Source organism: Apteryx mantelli, chromosome 8 (genome assembly GCF_036417845.1).
Source record: "Apteryx mantelli isolate bAptMan1 chromosome 8, bAptMan1.hap1, whole genome shotgun sequence".
Lineage (NCBI taxonomy): Eukaryota > Metazoa > Chordata > Aves > Apterygiformes > Apterygidae > Apteryx > Apteryx mantelli.
The window spans coordinates 15,013,024-15,027,461 of record NC_089985.1 but is presented as its reverse complement, the minus strand read 5'-3'; the positions used below and the strand labels follow the sequence as shown (position 1 = coordinate 15,027,461).

At 39.6% G+C, this 14,438-nt stretch overlaps 1 protein-coding gene across 1 annotated transcript; it reads right to left on the bottom strand.

Moving 5' to 3' along the window:
• Window positions 1-598: 598 nt before the first annotated feature.
• On the bottom strand, window positions 599-7,213 carry RGS13 (regulator of G protein signaling 13). The gene is made up of 4 exons (XM_013960886.2): window positions 7,149-7,213; window positions 4,479-4,540; window positions 3,301-3,467; window positions 599-796 (listed from the first exon to the last, which is right to left on the bottom strand). The coding sequence occupies exons 1-4, from the start codon at window positions 7,211-7,213 to the stop codon at window positions 599-601; spliced, it is 492 nt and encodes a 163-aa protein (XP_013816340.2).
• Between the last annotated feature and the right edge of the window lie 7,225 nt (window positions 7,214-14,438).

Genomic DNA, 14,438 nt, shown 5'->3' with positions numbered 1-14,438 from the left:
TTGTAACATATGTTGTACATCATAATTCAATGTAAAATCAACTCTACACCATATGAACATTGTACTTCATAAATTAAGGTTAAGCAAACAGTTCACATTCATCTCTGGCTATTGCTCTTTCTTGATTTCATTATATTCTTTCAAAGTAACAAGCTTAGTAAATACAGCAATGCAGATTTTTTCCTCCTGTGTGTTATAAATAGCCAAATAAGCATTTATTTCCTAGCAGCATCACTCTTTCCTGTATCAGATCTTTCAAATTAAGAATATTAAAAATATGCTATTAGAGCTGTTGAATTTCAATAAAAGACTGTAGAATTTCATACTGTTTTTTGGCTGAAAACTTTTTGAAATTGAGTTTTTCCACCATCTCTCAGATTTTTATGGTGGGGGGGGGGTCAGAGCTCTCCCATGTGAGAAGAAAGGAAAGAGGGGACAACAGTTTCTCATCAATTCCATCAACGTAAGTTTAGCAGATTAATACTCATCTACTGCTTGATTGTGTTTTTTTTCCTGTCTACTTTAAATTCTACTTTAAATTTTAGAAACACTTGCCTGCCAGAAGAAATCTTTTTCTAGATTTTTTCAGCCTTTCTCTTTAATTTACTGTTGAATTATTGCTATTAGTCTGAAGGCTGTGTTTGAGTTTTTGATAGAACTTTGATTCAAGAAATCGGGGGTAAGAATCTCTTTCCATATGCATGTAAATTATTCTCTGTGCTTCATCAAAACAGGACTCTGTCGGTTCTTGAAGGTTCCTGATAATCATTTTCCTCACAGGACTGTCAATGTTAATCTGAAAAATAAAATAACATTACTGAGGTTGTACTGAAAATATGAAAAGGAAGGGCATGGAAGAATGAAGTTAGGTAAACTGTACTTGAATGCCTTATATATAAGTGTGTGTATATAAACGTGTGTGTATACCTATTGGACCAATTTTTATGGTATGTGTTTATGTGATATGGGATGTAGAAAGGAAGTATGCTAGACACTACCAAAAATAGAATGAGATAGAAATCGGTTTAATGCTCATGCCTCTAAATCTTTCTACTGTAAAGTCAGCACTTAATAAAAAAAATCTTGATTGACTGTGACAGAGTGGCTTTCTCCTTTTAAGACCAGAAACCCCCCAATCCTATTTGTTAGTCGGCTTGCTGCTCTTACTGTACCTCTTTTGGCACGGGACGTAGTAGGAGGGAGGTTAGTGGCTCGATATGCTCCTTTGAGGACTAGGAGCTGCCTGATGCTGCAGTCTGCCCCACCTCCTTAACGGGAAGGCCCGTTTAATGAGGCCTAGTGCAATGAGTGGAGGTCAAGCAGTGGTGAAGCTGCTACTGCTGGAGCCGTATACAGAACATGGGCCCTAGGCATCAAGCCTTAGGGAGGTATTTCTGATGACTTTTGGCTGGCTACTTCTAGGAAATATAAGAATATGTATGTGACTCTGGAGGAAGAAGTCCTGAGGACACGGGTTGCATAGAGTGGCTGCAGTAGAAGCTTTTTTTCAGGAGGATATTCTGTAGAAGGAATAGCTGAAAGGTGCTGACATCCAAACCACCTCATTGCTAAAAATTGCTACTAGAGCTGCGATTAGCTTCCTAAATAGGAAACCTGACTTTTGATTTCTAGTGAGCTCAAATGTTTGGAGGTTAACAGTACCTGTGAAAACCAATTTGCTGAAATTATGATGGTCTCTGGATTAAGGTACGAGAGAGCCTATATATCAAACTTATTTGGGAAAGGCTTGATTCCTAGGGCTCTTCTGCTGCAATCCAAGGTTTGTATCAGATAAGTAGATGCTCTGTGGACATGTAAGAGTAGAAAGGTTTAGTAATAGGAAATGTTCCAAATAAAATGGGAACTTTATGCTGATGTGTTAGTTTAGGATGAATTGCATTGCTCTTGTCAACTTGGTTTTTTAGTGTTGAGAGGAGAGCTATAACAGTGTGAGCCAGTGCGGATGTCTTTAATGTGTTGGGACTGTGCTATTCCAGAGGAGTCATTTGAGTTGCACCTTTTAAGTACTGCTGAACTTTGAATATAAACTGCGTTAAAATCCTCATTAACATCTACCGTTTTAGAGTGGTAGCTAGTTCTTATGTTAATAGTGAATGGCAAGGAAATATGAAATCAGTGTGTCCTGAAGACCTAGAAACCAGAAAGCCAATAACAAGGTTCAAATACATAGTACTTCGGTGGGGGTGGGGGGGAGAGGAATCACACAGCTTATTTTCAGCTGTCCTGATTTAAGGCTTTACTTTTGATTAATGAATGTGTGGTTAGCAATACTGACATCTCTCTTTTGAAAATGAGTGTCTTACTGAGTTTCCTATGACCTGCACATGCTAAAAATACAAGAAAACAGGGGAAAAAAAGACACAGGAAAAATGAGTTGTCTTTCAAATTGTGATTTAAACCCCTCACAAAAAACCTTCAAGTTTTCCAGAGGTTTAGATTAGTGGGAGTATTTTAGTTGTTTAAAGCTGCAAATGCTCTCAGACACCATCTGGGAATGAAGCTGGATTGGTTTTGGCTTGCCCTTCAGTGTCAACAGGGAGATTACATTTTGAGAATCCTTAATAATTTTACAGTTATGCAGAAACCAGAAAATAATCTAGCATGATTTTTTTTTTAAGTTATGTTACATGGCCAGGGCCTGCAGATATAAAAGCAAAAGAGTAATAAGCAGAGATAGTTCAAGGTTGTAGAGCATGACCTGTTGAGCAGGAATGACTTGGGTTTTTTTGTATAGCCACTTGCCAGGAAAAAAAAAATTGCTCTTGAATACTTTACATACAAATCTGGTCTACTTCCCCTAAATATTGTTGCTTTAAGCAGAAAACGATTAATATTTTTGGAACCTTTCTTCTGGCCAGTTTTCTGAAGGGACAGGACTGGGTAGAGGTTTTTACTTGACTTCATTTCTTTTTACTTTTGCAATGACTGGACTAACGTATTCATGCAGTAATGGCCTAACCCAAATTCTACTGAAGTGAGATCAATGGCCCCTGGATCACACCCTGAAAAGAAAAGAGATCCAAGAATTTGGTTCCATACACATCGTGCCTTTTGCTTGCATCCTTGGGGGATTTGGTTGAAAGGTTTGCCTATAGACAAAGAAGTGGAGGCAGGTACTAAAATTCTGGGTGCAGAAGGGTTTGGGGAGGATGGATGGCAAAGGTCTTTGCACTCTTTTATACAAGAGGTACCAAGCATTTGTCACTGAATTTTGTAAACTACATTACACTTCGGACATTTCTAGTAAGGAAACGAGCAGCTCACGTTATGGTATTTCACCTCGTTAGGAGCCTGGGGTTGAATGTAATTTGTAAAGAGTTTCCTGGCCACCAAAATTCTTTTCCTTTGTGATGTGATCTTCTTATAGGCTTCACAAGCAAGCCAGAACTTGATGTTTTCATCACTGTGCTCTGTCTCCAAGTAGGTCTTGTAGATCATAGGCCCATCTGTAAATATTTCAGAAGTCAAACTTCAGGTACAATGTGCATGTGCATTACCTTTAGAGTCCTTTGAAGGCAATAGGGATGTTTACAAGGCAGTACAATGCTTTGTTCTACACCTATAAATATTCTTATTAGAAAGATTATAGCAAAGTGAGGAACTAAACACTTGAACTCACCCCAGAGCCCTAGACTTCAGGCACATATTTCCTTACACATGCAGAGCTCCCTTTAACCTCAGTGGCATTTCATTATGCAGGGGCAGAACACGGGAAGCTTTGTGCTTCCTGGTCTGTGGAAACACTATCAAATATATCCAAGGACTGACAATTATTTCGAAATTCCAGCTCCAGCTTTGCATAGGGGATGTCTAAGTATTACCAAGTAATCATGATATGCATAAAAATAAAAATCATCCTTTTGGGGCTAGTTTCCCTTTCTTCCTAAGCTCTTACACCAAGAAAAGAGTGACTCTTTTCCTTGCTGATATAATTGTATAAAGTGAAGCAGTTAAAAGAATGCTCTGTTCAGTAAATAAGCCATTTTGTACATGAGGATATACCTTTGAAACACCTGGTTACAGGGTGTAACAGTAGCAATTGGTAGGAGCTTAGCAATAATTAGACTTTTGAGATTCTTTTCTTTTGTTTTTGTGGTGATTTCATCTGACCTGCCTTGTACAGATTTGGATGACAGAGTTGTTAAAACGCCCGTAGCCAGGAGAACACTTATGAGGCTTCACCCAGTGCTGTTGCTTGTCGAGCATGACCAGTGCTTACAACTGTAAGACATACTTTCAGAGTAAAACCTACGTGGGATAACTCTACAAGGCCTGAACGAGGCGCAGGGGTCCAGGGTGCAACGCATGCTAAGCATATCACACACAACGTTGCTTTTCAGCAGTTGTATATGCAGTATAGAGCATACCCTGTCTTATGACTTCTTGACTTTCCTCTATAGAAACTTTTTTTTCTTTTCCAGTAAATCCAGCTAGGATAAAAACATACAGTTACTTACATTTACTTGTTATCAGCTTTTCAAAAGACTGGGACCACTGGAGAACTTCCTCCAAAGACACCCTTTAGAAAAAAGGAGATTATTGTAGCATTAGGAGGTATGGTTTGCTATGGCTAAAGCCAAGTATACAAATTGAAATTTTGAATTGAAAATCTGTCCCCTAATTTAAATGTGATATGTATGAATTTTGCATTTAAAAAGGCTTTTCTGCATATCTCAGATCCTGTGCTAACTATGCTGAAGAAAATATTGTTCTCACTCTACTAAATGTTCAGTTCTATCTCAAGGTACTTCCATGTAATTCCTTGGGAAATGGCATATGCTTATTTTGATAAGTGTAAGGAAAGTACTAATTTTCTAGACTAACTCCTTTGGGACAGGAATCATATAGTTTATTTATGAAATGTTGAGGGTTAGGTTTGAATTTAGTAGCAGTTTCTGAGAGCTCCAGATCATCTTGTAATATTTAAAGGCCTTTCCGACCCAAGTCGCCAGCCAGCTGACTTATCAGCTAGATTCGAAGCTCTGAAGAGAAGACACATACTGAAAGGTTAATACAGTCTCAGCTGTACAGGGACGTATTATCCATTCTATCTCCGGTTGTTTATAACCAAGTATGACACACTGTTACTCATTTAGGCAGAGTTCTTGGAGGTGACTGAAGACAAATTTCTTTCTTTCTTTTTTTAATGGTTGTTATTCTCAAGTGATAATTTCACAAGATTGTAGGAGTCTCTTGGTTGATTCTGGGAAAGAGTATGAAAGCAGTAAGGTGAGAGACTAAACAATTTAATGAAAAATAAATATTTGGTGGCCAGACTGTAAGCGAATGTAAATTACCGTGGCTCCATTTACACTAGGTAATTTTCTAAGCTTTGCAGTTATAGGACCCAAATTCTGGTAACTTAAAAATGCTTATGTTAGTGGAAGAAAACACGGGGAATGTGTTCCAGTAGGTGCTCTCGGCGGTGTGCCAGGCAGACCGGGGGGGAGACGGCTCTTCTCTCCGATCCCGGCCTTTCCCGGGAGCTGCTAATCTGAACAACAGCTACTCAATGTTGCAAAGTTTAGATATAAGTACCTATACAACTTAATTAAAAGTAAAATTGGCTTTGGTATGAGTACTGTGTGACACTTCACAGGCTTTCTCTGCACAACAACCAGCAGCAGATTTGTAGCCTTTTTAATTGGTGATTGCCCTTTTCTTTTTTAACTGGATGTAATTCTCGCTCTTTCTCTGACGTAACAGCTCTTTCAGGCGTGCCGGGCCGGCCTGGTCTCCTCAGAAAAATGCAGTGTCACAGGAGCTTCGCCACAAGCGCGCTGCGGCGTTCGCGCTCTAGCGACTCTGGCTAATACGCACCTGCTGCTTGTCAAAAGGCATTTTTCTCATGCACTAATGGCCTTCTCTTTTTGTAAACTCAGGAAGTGTGTGGTTATTGGAAGTGAGAATCTTAGTCCTTTTTTTTTTTTTTTTTTTCCTTTTTAAGAGCTGCTTCTGAGTCATATTGGCTGTTCCTGACGCAGATAATTTTTTTTACCTCTGTCAGCAGTGCTGCTTCTGCACAGAGTAAGTGACAGTCTTGCCTGTCTCACTGAGCATCAGCAGCCGTGCCATCTTATTTCCATTTCTGATTATTTGTCTTTAGCATCGATCCGTGAAGCAGAAAGAACACTGCCTGATGGGGCAGCTGACACCCGAGGAAAACCTTTCTACTCCCCCCCCCCCCCTTTTAAACTCAGGAAAATGTGAAAGTCAGTAAGGAAAATGTGAGCATGGGTTATTAGGATCTGTATTAGTGCTGCTCTTTGAGCTGCTGTCCTGGCTGTAATCTTTTTGCTGCGTTGATGTGCTACATGATAGAATTCACTGGAGAATATGCATTACACTGAAAAATTTGAACATTCTCTTAAAAAAAAAAACAAAAACAAAAACTGCAGCTTAATAGCTGAGACTCAAAAGTTTAAATTAGAAAATGCTACTGTCCCACCTTGTGGGAGTTCCCTTACTGTACTGTCCGCAGCGCGAGGGGCTTCCCTGGCCACGTCGCACCAGCTTCCCTGGGCTGAGCCGCTGCTGTGCAGCAGAGCAGTCCTCCCCAGGAGGCGCTTTGGGGAATGCTGCCCCGGTTTCTGCGGTGCTCTCGCTCAGCCTCACCCCGACAGCAGCCTCAGGAGGCCTCAGACGCACCTCGGTATCTGCTGTGGAAGGCGTATTCTTCTGCAGTCAACAAATCGATACAGCACATGATCTGATGCCCAGTTCTCTTTCTCTGACGCGTCGGATGGGAACTTTCCAGCCACCCCGGCGCAACATGTCGGCTGAAGTCCTGGCTCTTCCTGGCCTCCCCTGAGCTCGGTGGGAGCTGAGGACTTGCAGGAGACACTGAGCCATGTCTCTTGCCTGCCCCAGAGTGCAGCTTCATACATGGAAGGGATCCACACGAGCGTTCAGCATTTACCAGTGTGCTATTTGCGTTACCATAAAGTAATTGGCTGTATTGAAGGTGGTCGCGTGGGGCAGCTGTGAAGATGCTACATACTTTGCATGATATTAAGCCTGTGCAGGAAACTTCTGTTGTGAAGTTTGTGATTGTTTTTTTCATTTTTTCTCTCCTATTCAGGCAGTTGTATATGTTACAGAACATAAGAATATTTATCATTACTTACTTGGTAGTAATCCTGTTTTTCTCTGCTCTGAATATCTTGCAAAGCCAGCAAGTATTTAGACTCATTCTCCTAAACATGGAAAATACATGAGTTTTAAACCTGCTATGCTCAGTTTTGCTACTTTATATTTTGCTTATAATTCAGTCTCCTTATAGCAATACTACCAGTTCTAACAGTATTCTTATTTTATGCATCTGTCTTCATGAATCATGGCTGAAGCATTAGACCAAAATATATTTTTTGTAATGTGGAACTGGGACTAAAAAAAAAAAAAAATCAAATCAAGCAACCGGATGGCTATTTCTTAGGGGGAAAAAACAGAAAAGTTAATTTTCCCTCTTTCCTTCCTCACTTATGAAAGGAGACTTAAAATTTTGAGCCTGACCCAAAGCAGAAGGAAAATAGGAATCTTTTCACTGGAAATTGAGGAAGCCTTGGGTCAGGGATCAGAGTCAGTATGAACTGAACAACTTGTTACATGTCCAAGACAGATATTTCTTGGTCAAACATCACCTAGTCTTTAACTTTCATATAGAGCTAATATCTGCAAGAAATGGTGTTTTTTTTTCTTAGGGATGAGATCATTAAGAATATGTTCATCTTTTTTTTTTTTTTTAAGGGGGGGGTTGTAAGCTGAAATACGTTTATTCTCTTTTGGCTTTCAAGAGATGCCAAATTCTTTGCTAAGTTTGAGTGGGACACTGGGTGAGTTTGTATAGACCTGTCTAAAATCAAATTCTCTTCCACACTAATTACTTAAACACTTAAACTCAGTTTCTTTCAGTTGAGGGTTTGTTGGCATATACCACTCACACAACCAAATTTTCCAGCCAACTGAAACATAAAACACAGAACAAGGCTGTATCTTGCAGTGGGGCAATCTGGACTTGGGAAACGATTGCGCTTACCTCAGTGTTCTTTTCATTGCTCCCCTGAAACCTATATCCAATTTGACATTATTTGAGAATCTTGCCCAACAGTTTTACTATGGGGTAGTACAATTTCGTAATTCTGCCTGAGGACTGCACTGAAACTCCTGCTCACGCTCCCGACGGCCCTGCAGGATTTCCAGGGGCCGACTCCGGTTTTCGACTTCTGTAGAATTGCCTGAACCACAATCTCTGCTGGTTTGCTGTACGACTTCCTTTACACCTGCCTATTCCTTTCTCTCCCTAATATTTACTCATCTCACCCTCTGCCAAAAGATGATCTTTGAAAGCCACATAATACTCTATATTATCTGGAGAAGAATAAATCAAGTTATGCCTTTAAATTCTGGCATATGGTTATCACCTTATTTTAGAATACCCAATGCCCTCTATTTTGGATATATTCATATCACAATCATTGGTCTACTATTCACCAAAATATAAACAAAATACAAGTTGTTGCTTGTTTTGAAACCTAAAGTAGCTGATACAGCTGAACTGTTATACAGAAATCATCAAGAAATATTAGATGAAGCAATATTAAATAATCTAATTCAACCATTTCTATCTGAATTCAAAGCATCAATCAGTAACTTTTCTTTTTCTCCAGGTGGTAGCTAGATGAAAAGCCACATTGCATAAGGAGATGTTATTGTTCTGAGGAACCTTTTTAATTTGAGTTAGAGGCTTTAAACAAATACTGTGCCCCAGGCCTTATCAAGTAAACTCATTTGCCATGCATAAAAGCAGGGGAGTGCAGTTCTCTATTCCTTTTACATAAGAAACACTTCCTAATAGGCCAAGGAATAGAGCATGCTGTTTGTATGTTTTTCAGTGTTTCTTTAGACTATGCTTCAGCGGAGAGAAGAAATTTCAGACTTCATTAGTGAGAAGTCGATAGTCACTGCTGGCAATGGCATTATTCCCACAGTAAGATGAGTATACTGCATAAATTGCACCAGAGGAAACTGTAGCTTTATGCCAATTTTTTTTAGTAGGCTAAAATTCCTGAGTGCAGTCTGTGACTTTGCCTGCATTAGGGCCAGATCCTCTGCTGTAAATCGTAGCACATAACCATCCAAATTACTTAATATAGCTTTGCTGAGTTCAGCCAGCTGTGCAGCTGGGCCACAGGAGCTGTTTTCACCTGTTGCATACAAATAATATATGTAATAACCATTTTGTTAGCTTATTATAAGGTTTTATCACAATAAGGCCACAAGATTTTTAACATATAGGATCTACACTACCTGCAGCTCATGTAATCAAAAGGAAAGTCATATGGTTACAGCACTTTCAGAGAATGAATTACCTGTCTGATAATGAATGAATCTAAGACCTGAAATTATTTATTTCTATAAAAGATATAAGCAGTACTGATCTGGAAATTATATCTTAATTCTCATTTTATTTTTATATTGGAAAATGTTGAAAACTACCTTGGTAAATCAAAGAACAAGACCTCTTTATTTTCAAACTGCAACATACACTTTAGTTTTTGGTATTCTTATGCTCTGCTGTAATCTGTGAACTACCTAATCTCACTGCTTTTAATACACAGTGTTGGTTTCAGTGGAGCATTCAGAAAGAAACCACTATATAAAAGTTCTACTTAGTTGCCTTCTGTAATCTCACTCAGTTTAGCTGGTAGTAAGAATATTACGCAAAATATTCACATGTAAATAGGGATGAGCTTGTTTAGACATCAGAAACATTTCTAAAATGAATGCCTCTGCTATTCTGAGATAACTTTACGTATCAAGCGGAAAAGAGGTGTTTCCTTGCCTATGCTACGCTTTCTTTCTGTTAATATTTTGAAATACAAAACCTCATACTTACAGAACCTCTTCTTGGATGGTTGCCTGTGGTTAAAAGGTTTCATTTAGTAGTTGCATTTGTGGGGACAAGTTTCCAAATTCCTTGACCTGTTTTTTTCTTCATAATTTTCTTTTAATAGAGAAGGTCTTACTACCCTTTGGCTGTGTCTACACTGTTCATGCTAGTGCCTGACTCCTTTATTATACATACCATATGCAAACAGTGTCTGTGGTTTCTACCAGAAGATGTTCAGTTGGACTCTGATGCACTGTCGATAGAGGCTGTTTGCTCTGAAATTATCTTGACATCTCTACTGATCAGTTGTAATGAAATGAAGCTGTGTTTTACTTTACTGAAATCTTGCTTGTGTTGTCCAAGTTTTGTGACTAATAATTTCCATCCCTTTATCAAAGTTGCTAAGATTAAATCTAAAGTCCATGTTTGAAATGAATGGTACAAGTATCCTCCCATTAGAAACAATGGTTTGGTCCTCTTATAGGCAGCATCATGAAGCAGATGATTTTGATTGTTATGGGATAGCCTTTATTTTCTGCTCTGACAGGTTAGTGTGAGGTGTTTCTATGTTTGTAGCCAGCTAACTTTGCATTGCATGCTGTCTGAGCTGTGTTAGAAGCAGGACTTCCTTTAAACTTGCCTGGGGTCCTTTGTCCCTTTTCTTATAGCTGTTGCTCAGGTTATGACTTTGCTTTAGATTAGGACTCAATTTATCTACAGTCCATTTATTCCTCTCTAGTTAGGCTGCTTCAAATGAAAGTAAACTAGAATCGTTGTTTGGGGGAGGCAGGGGGAAAGCTTTCTAGAAGACTTGTCTGTCCTTTCTGGGGCAATTGCGAGTTGGGATCTCTAAGGATTTGCTTGTGTCTACGCTGGACGGGCTGTGTCAGGAGGGAAGGGTTGGCATGCTCCATCGGACAGGCTGGCAAAACCACGTGCGATTGCTCTTTGGATCTTCTCTCTGTTTTGACTCATCTTTCTTTCCCTTACAACAGATCCTAGGCAAAACATGAACTCAGTAAGAGTTTAATTTAAATCAAAGTTTGAAACTGCAATAATATTGTGCATTCAAATTTATTTTATTGAGTCTCACCCTACTGCTGTATAAGCCCAGTGTAGAAGAATGTACACTCACATTTTTCTAATAGTAAAGATCCTCCTTGAGAGGAAATGTGCATGACGCATGCCGGCAGCAGAACCTGGTCAGCTTGCAGCAGGGACAGGTCAGCACGAGAGCTCGCCCGCAAGGAGCTCACTGCGGGACTTAGCATGAGCTCGTGGAAAATGAGGAATAAATCTCACAGCGCAGTCTCTTTTCCGTGAGCTAGTATTTCTTTCTACTTTTTATTATTATTCATATCTTCATAATTTTTGGGGGTGTTTTTCTTCATTTTTATAATAGAAATGAGCGGGTTTTTAATATCCGTGTAATGTAACTTGACATTATTTGGCTAAATAATCATGACAGTGAGATGATCTGACTTTCTCACATGTCTCCTCAGAAAAAAATACTTATGAGCTGCACATTCAGACAGTTATGAACAGAAAGTGTGTGGCGGGGGGTAACTTTGGCCTGAATTTGATAAGCTAATGATGGGTATATAGAATCTTACCTGTATAATTATTTAAAAAAATGACAAACAAAAACCTTATAAATAAATGTTGCTGATACTGTGGCTCTGAAAAAATTGCAAAAAGGAAAATCTCAATTCTGCTTCTTAATCTCCACTAGTGCTTTAAACCAGTATTTATTATTTGATTTACTTACATGCATACTCACTCACTCTAAAAACCTTGTGGATATATATGTACGTATGTACGTCTATATGCAAGTCCTTTTTGCAAAAGAAGCTTATTTATGCAAGAAATCATATTGGCATTAAAAGAAAATTCATTTAAAATATTTGTGTTAAATGCTAATGAGCTATTCAGTGTTTTTTCTATTATCAGCTAGTGTTCATCATTAAGACTTAATATGTGAGAGCTCTAAATTGTGCAGCACCTGAGTATGATTCTTCAGTAATCAGTGACTTTGTTCAAATATTTTCTTTCATATATTACAGATATTAAATTGTAATATTGTTTAAATTTGAATTAAGCTTGTTTTTACTATTAAACTGAAAAATACTTGTCCAGACCTCCTTTTGTACAGTGGGAGGAATCAGAAATGCAGGACTTGTGGCCTATTTAGTGTTTGCAGTCTCATTGTATCCTTCAATTTGAGCATGCTCTAAAGTGCCGTGTGAAATTCAGTGCGTCTCTGCAGGTGCAAGCCTCGGAGGCGGAGGGAGCCTCGCGTGCTGTGGCTATTTGCCTGCCAGCTGCCTGCCACCGCTGTGCCTCGCAGCTCGTGCAAAGAGTCTGTCTTTGCACTCTCGACAGGTCTCCTGCCATTTAGACTTGGTGCTGCTCCATTAAAGCTCGTGCAAATATACTTTTACAATTTATTTCTTCCACTGCCCTTCTTTCTTAGCTTGATCCCCAGAATGTTGCCTTTCTGCTTCCCTTTCCAGACTACTTAACAGGCCTGGGAGGTTTGGTGATTAACCAGGAGTGCTTTTTCAATGAAAAATTATGTGACTGAGCGTAAATGATGTTCTTCCTCTTATTACATGAGTATTCCGCTAGATGTCACCTGGTGTCACCCTGAAGGAGAAGGCAGAGTTTTTCCTGTGAGCATCACTTCAAACCGGGTCTCTGCAGGGTGGATCTGGGTTTCTGCAGGCTCTGGGGAAGCTCTTTGAAGTTTCACTGTAATGAACGGTCTCATCTAGCCTGAAAGGGACTTGTCTCTTCGGTGAGCTAGCGACCAGTGGATAACTGAAGCATGCGTTGAACAGGCTTTTGATATGGTCTTACTCATTTGAATCCTTTCTTATATGTTGCATGTGTATGGTTGCAGGCCAAATTCAGTGCTGCGAGAGTATGTGCTGAGAAGGAACCAGTTGTCGCTCTTTTGGTTCAGTAGTTGAACTGGATACACTTTTGAGAAAGAAATAAAATAATGAGGGAAAGTGAAAAGCAGAAGAATCAAAACAGAGAGGGGAAGATGGCTATTATCATGTCAGAGCTGCTAAATTCATCAGTTTTTTTGACCTGTTCTTTCCCCCAGGTATTGAACTATCAATTGCAAAGTGGTTGAGAAAATATGTTTGACCAGCTTGGTCACAGCAACTTTTTCCTCTCAGCCAGGATAATGCTCACAGATCCCAACAACTGTTCTCACTTGAATCCCCTAAGGTTTCATGGAAAATGAGTTATACCCTGGATTGTATCAGCTTGTACTGTCCTCCCACAACCTCTCCTGGTTCTCAGAGCCATTTTTAAATATCTGACAAATATGACCTTACACAAGAAATACAGCAAGGCTGTCTTCAAGATCTACCTGCTACGCAAAAGACTGTTTAAGTGTCAATATTAGTTTTTCTGTAACCATTTGGCATTAGAAAAAAGTACTTTGTCAGCCTCCCTTGTTCATATCCTCCTATTTCCTTTTCTGTTCTTTCTTGTTTTCACTTAGCTAGTAGTATCTTTAATTCGCATGCCTTCTCTCTCTTTTTTTTCTCTTGCTCTTATATTCACTCTTTCCTATTGTGTTTCTATTTTAATGCTCTTCTGCTCATTAAACGTCTCGCCCACCTACATCTTCTTCGCACTAGTGAACTTGGAAGTCCTGTCTCTCATTCTCTCAGTATTGATATCCATTCTTTCCATCTACCCAGATGCTCCCTTGCTTGCACACAGCTACCCAACCTCCTCTTTCTCCTGCTGTACACCCACGTGCTGGCTTTCATGAATGCAGGAACGCTGCTTGCTGGGGCTTGCCTGGTGCTCATGTTCCTCATGCCATGTCTTATAAGGGCATGCAGATAGCACTGAGGTTGTCCCTAGAGATCTAAGACCTATCCCAAGAAAAAGTTAGGCAAAACATTGAGGCCCTTGCTAAAGTTGAGGGAGAGCCAAGGTATCCACCTTGATCTAAGTGCTGCTCATCCTCACTGCTCTTTGAGTGGGCATAGTACATAAATAACAGATCAAAGTTCTTACTTTTTACTTAGTACAGCCCTTGAGGTTTCAAGAGAACAGTCCCTTTTTTCTGGTTGTATCTTACTTGGTGGCTTTGACTAGGTTCTCTTGATAACTTTCTTGCTACAAAAATTAAAAAAAAAAAAACTTCAGGAAAAGTTAGGTTCCACATGCAGCAAAAAGCCGTTCCCACAGGGCAGCAGATAACAGCGTTCACAGAATAGGTTCAGGTCCTCACTGCAGGGCACCATGGCCAAATAATTCTCTGGAGCTATACAGAGGATGCAGTGGTTTCTGCTGCTAGGCAGTCTATATGCTGTAGGCATGGCTTGCTGGTATTTATTGACTTCAACAGTTCTAGTGTCTTCTGTATTTATGGTTTCTTAAGGTTTTTTTTGCTGTAGGGTTGGACACATCTTGCATAGCTGCTGATCTCTGCAAGCTTAACCGAGTATCACCTGTTTAGTGCTTAAGCTGCTGTTCAGACAGCACATCTTGTCTC

Coding starts and splice junctions, on each gene's coding strand:
- RGS13 (XM_013960886.2), bottom strand. CDS start 7,213: ATGAGTCTAAATACTTGCTGGCTTTGCAAGATATTCAGAGCAGAGAAA. Junction 4,541..7,148: donor AAAAACAGGATTACTACCAA/GTAAGTAATGAT, acceptor TTTTTTCTAAAG/GGTGTCTTTGGAGGAAGTTC. Junction 797..3,300: donor AACCCCAGGCTCCTAACGAG/GTGAAATACCAT, acceptor TTTATTTTTCAG/ATTAACATTGACAGTCCTGT.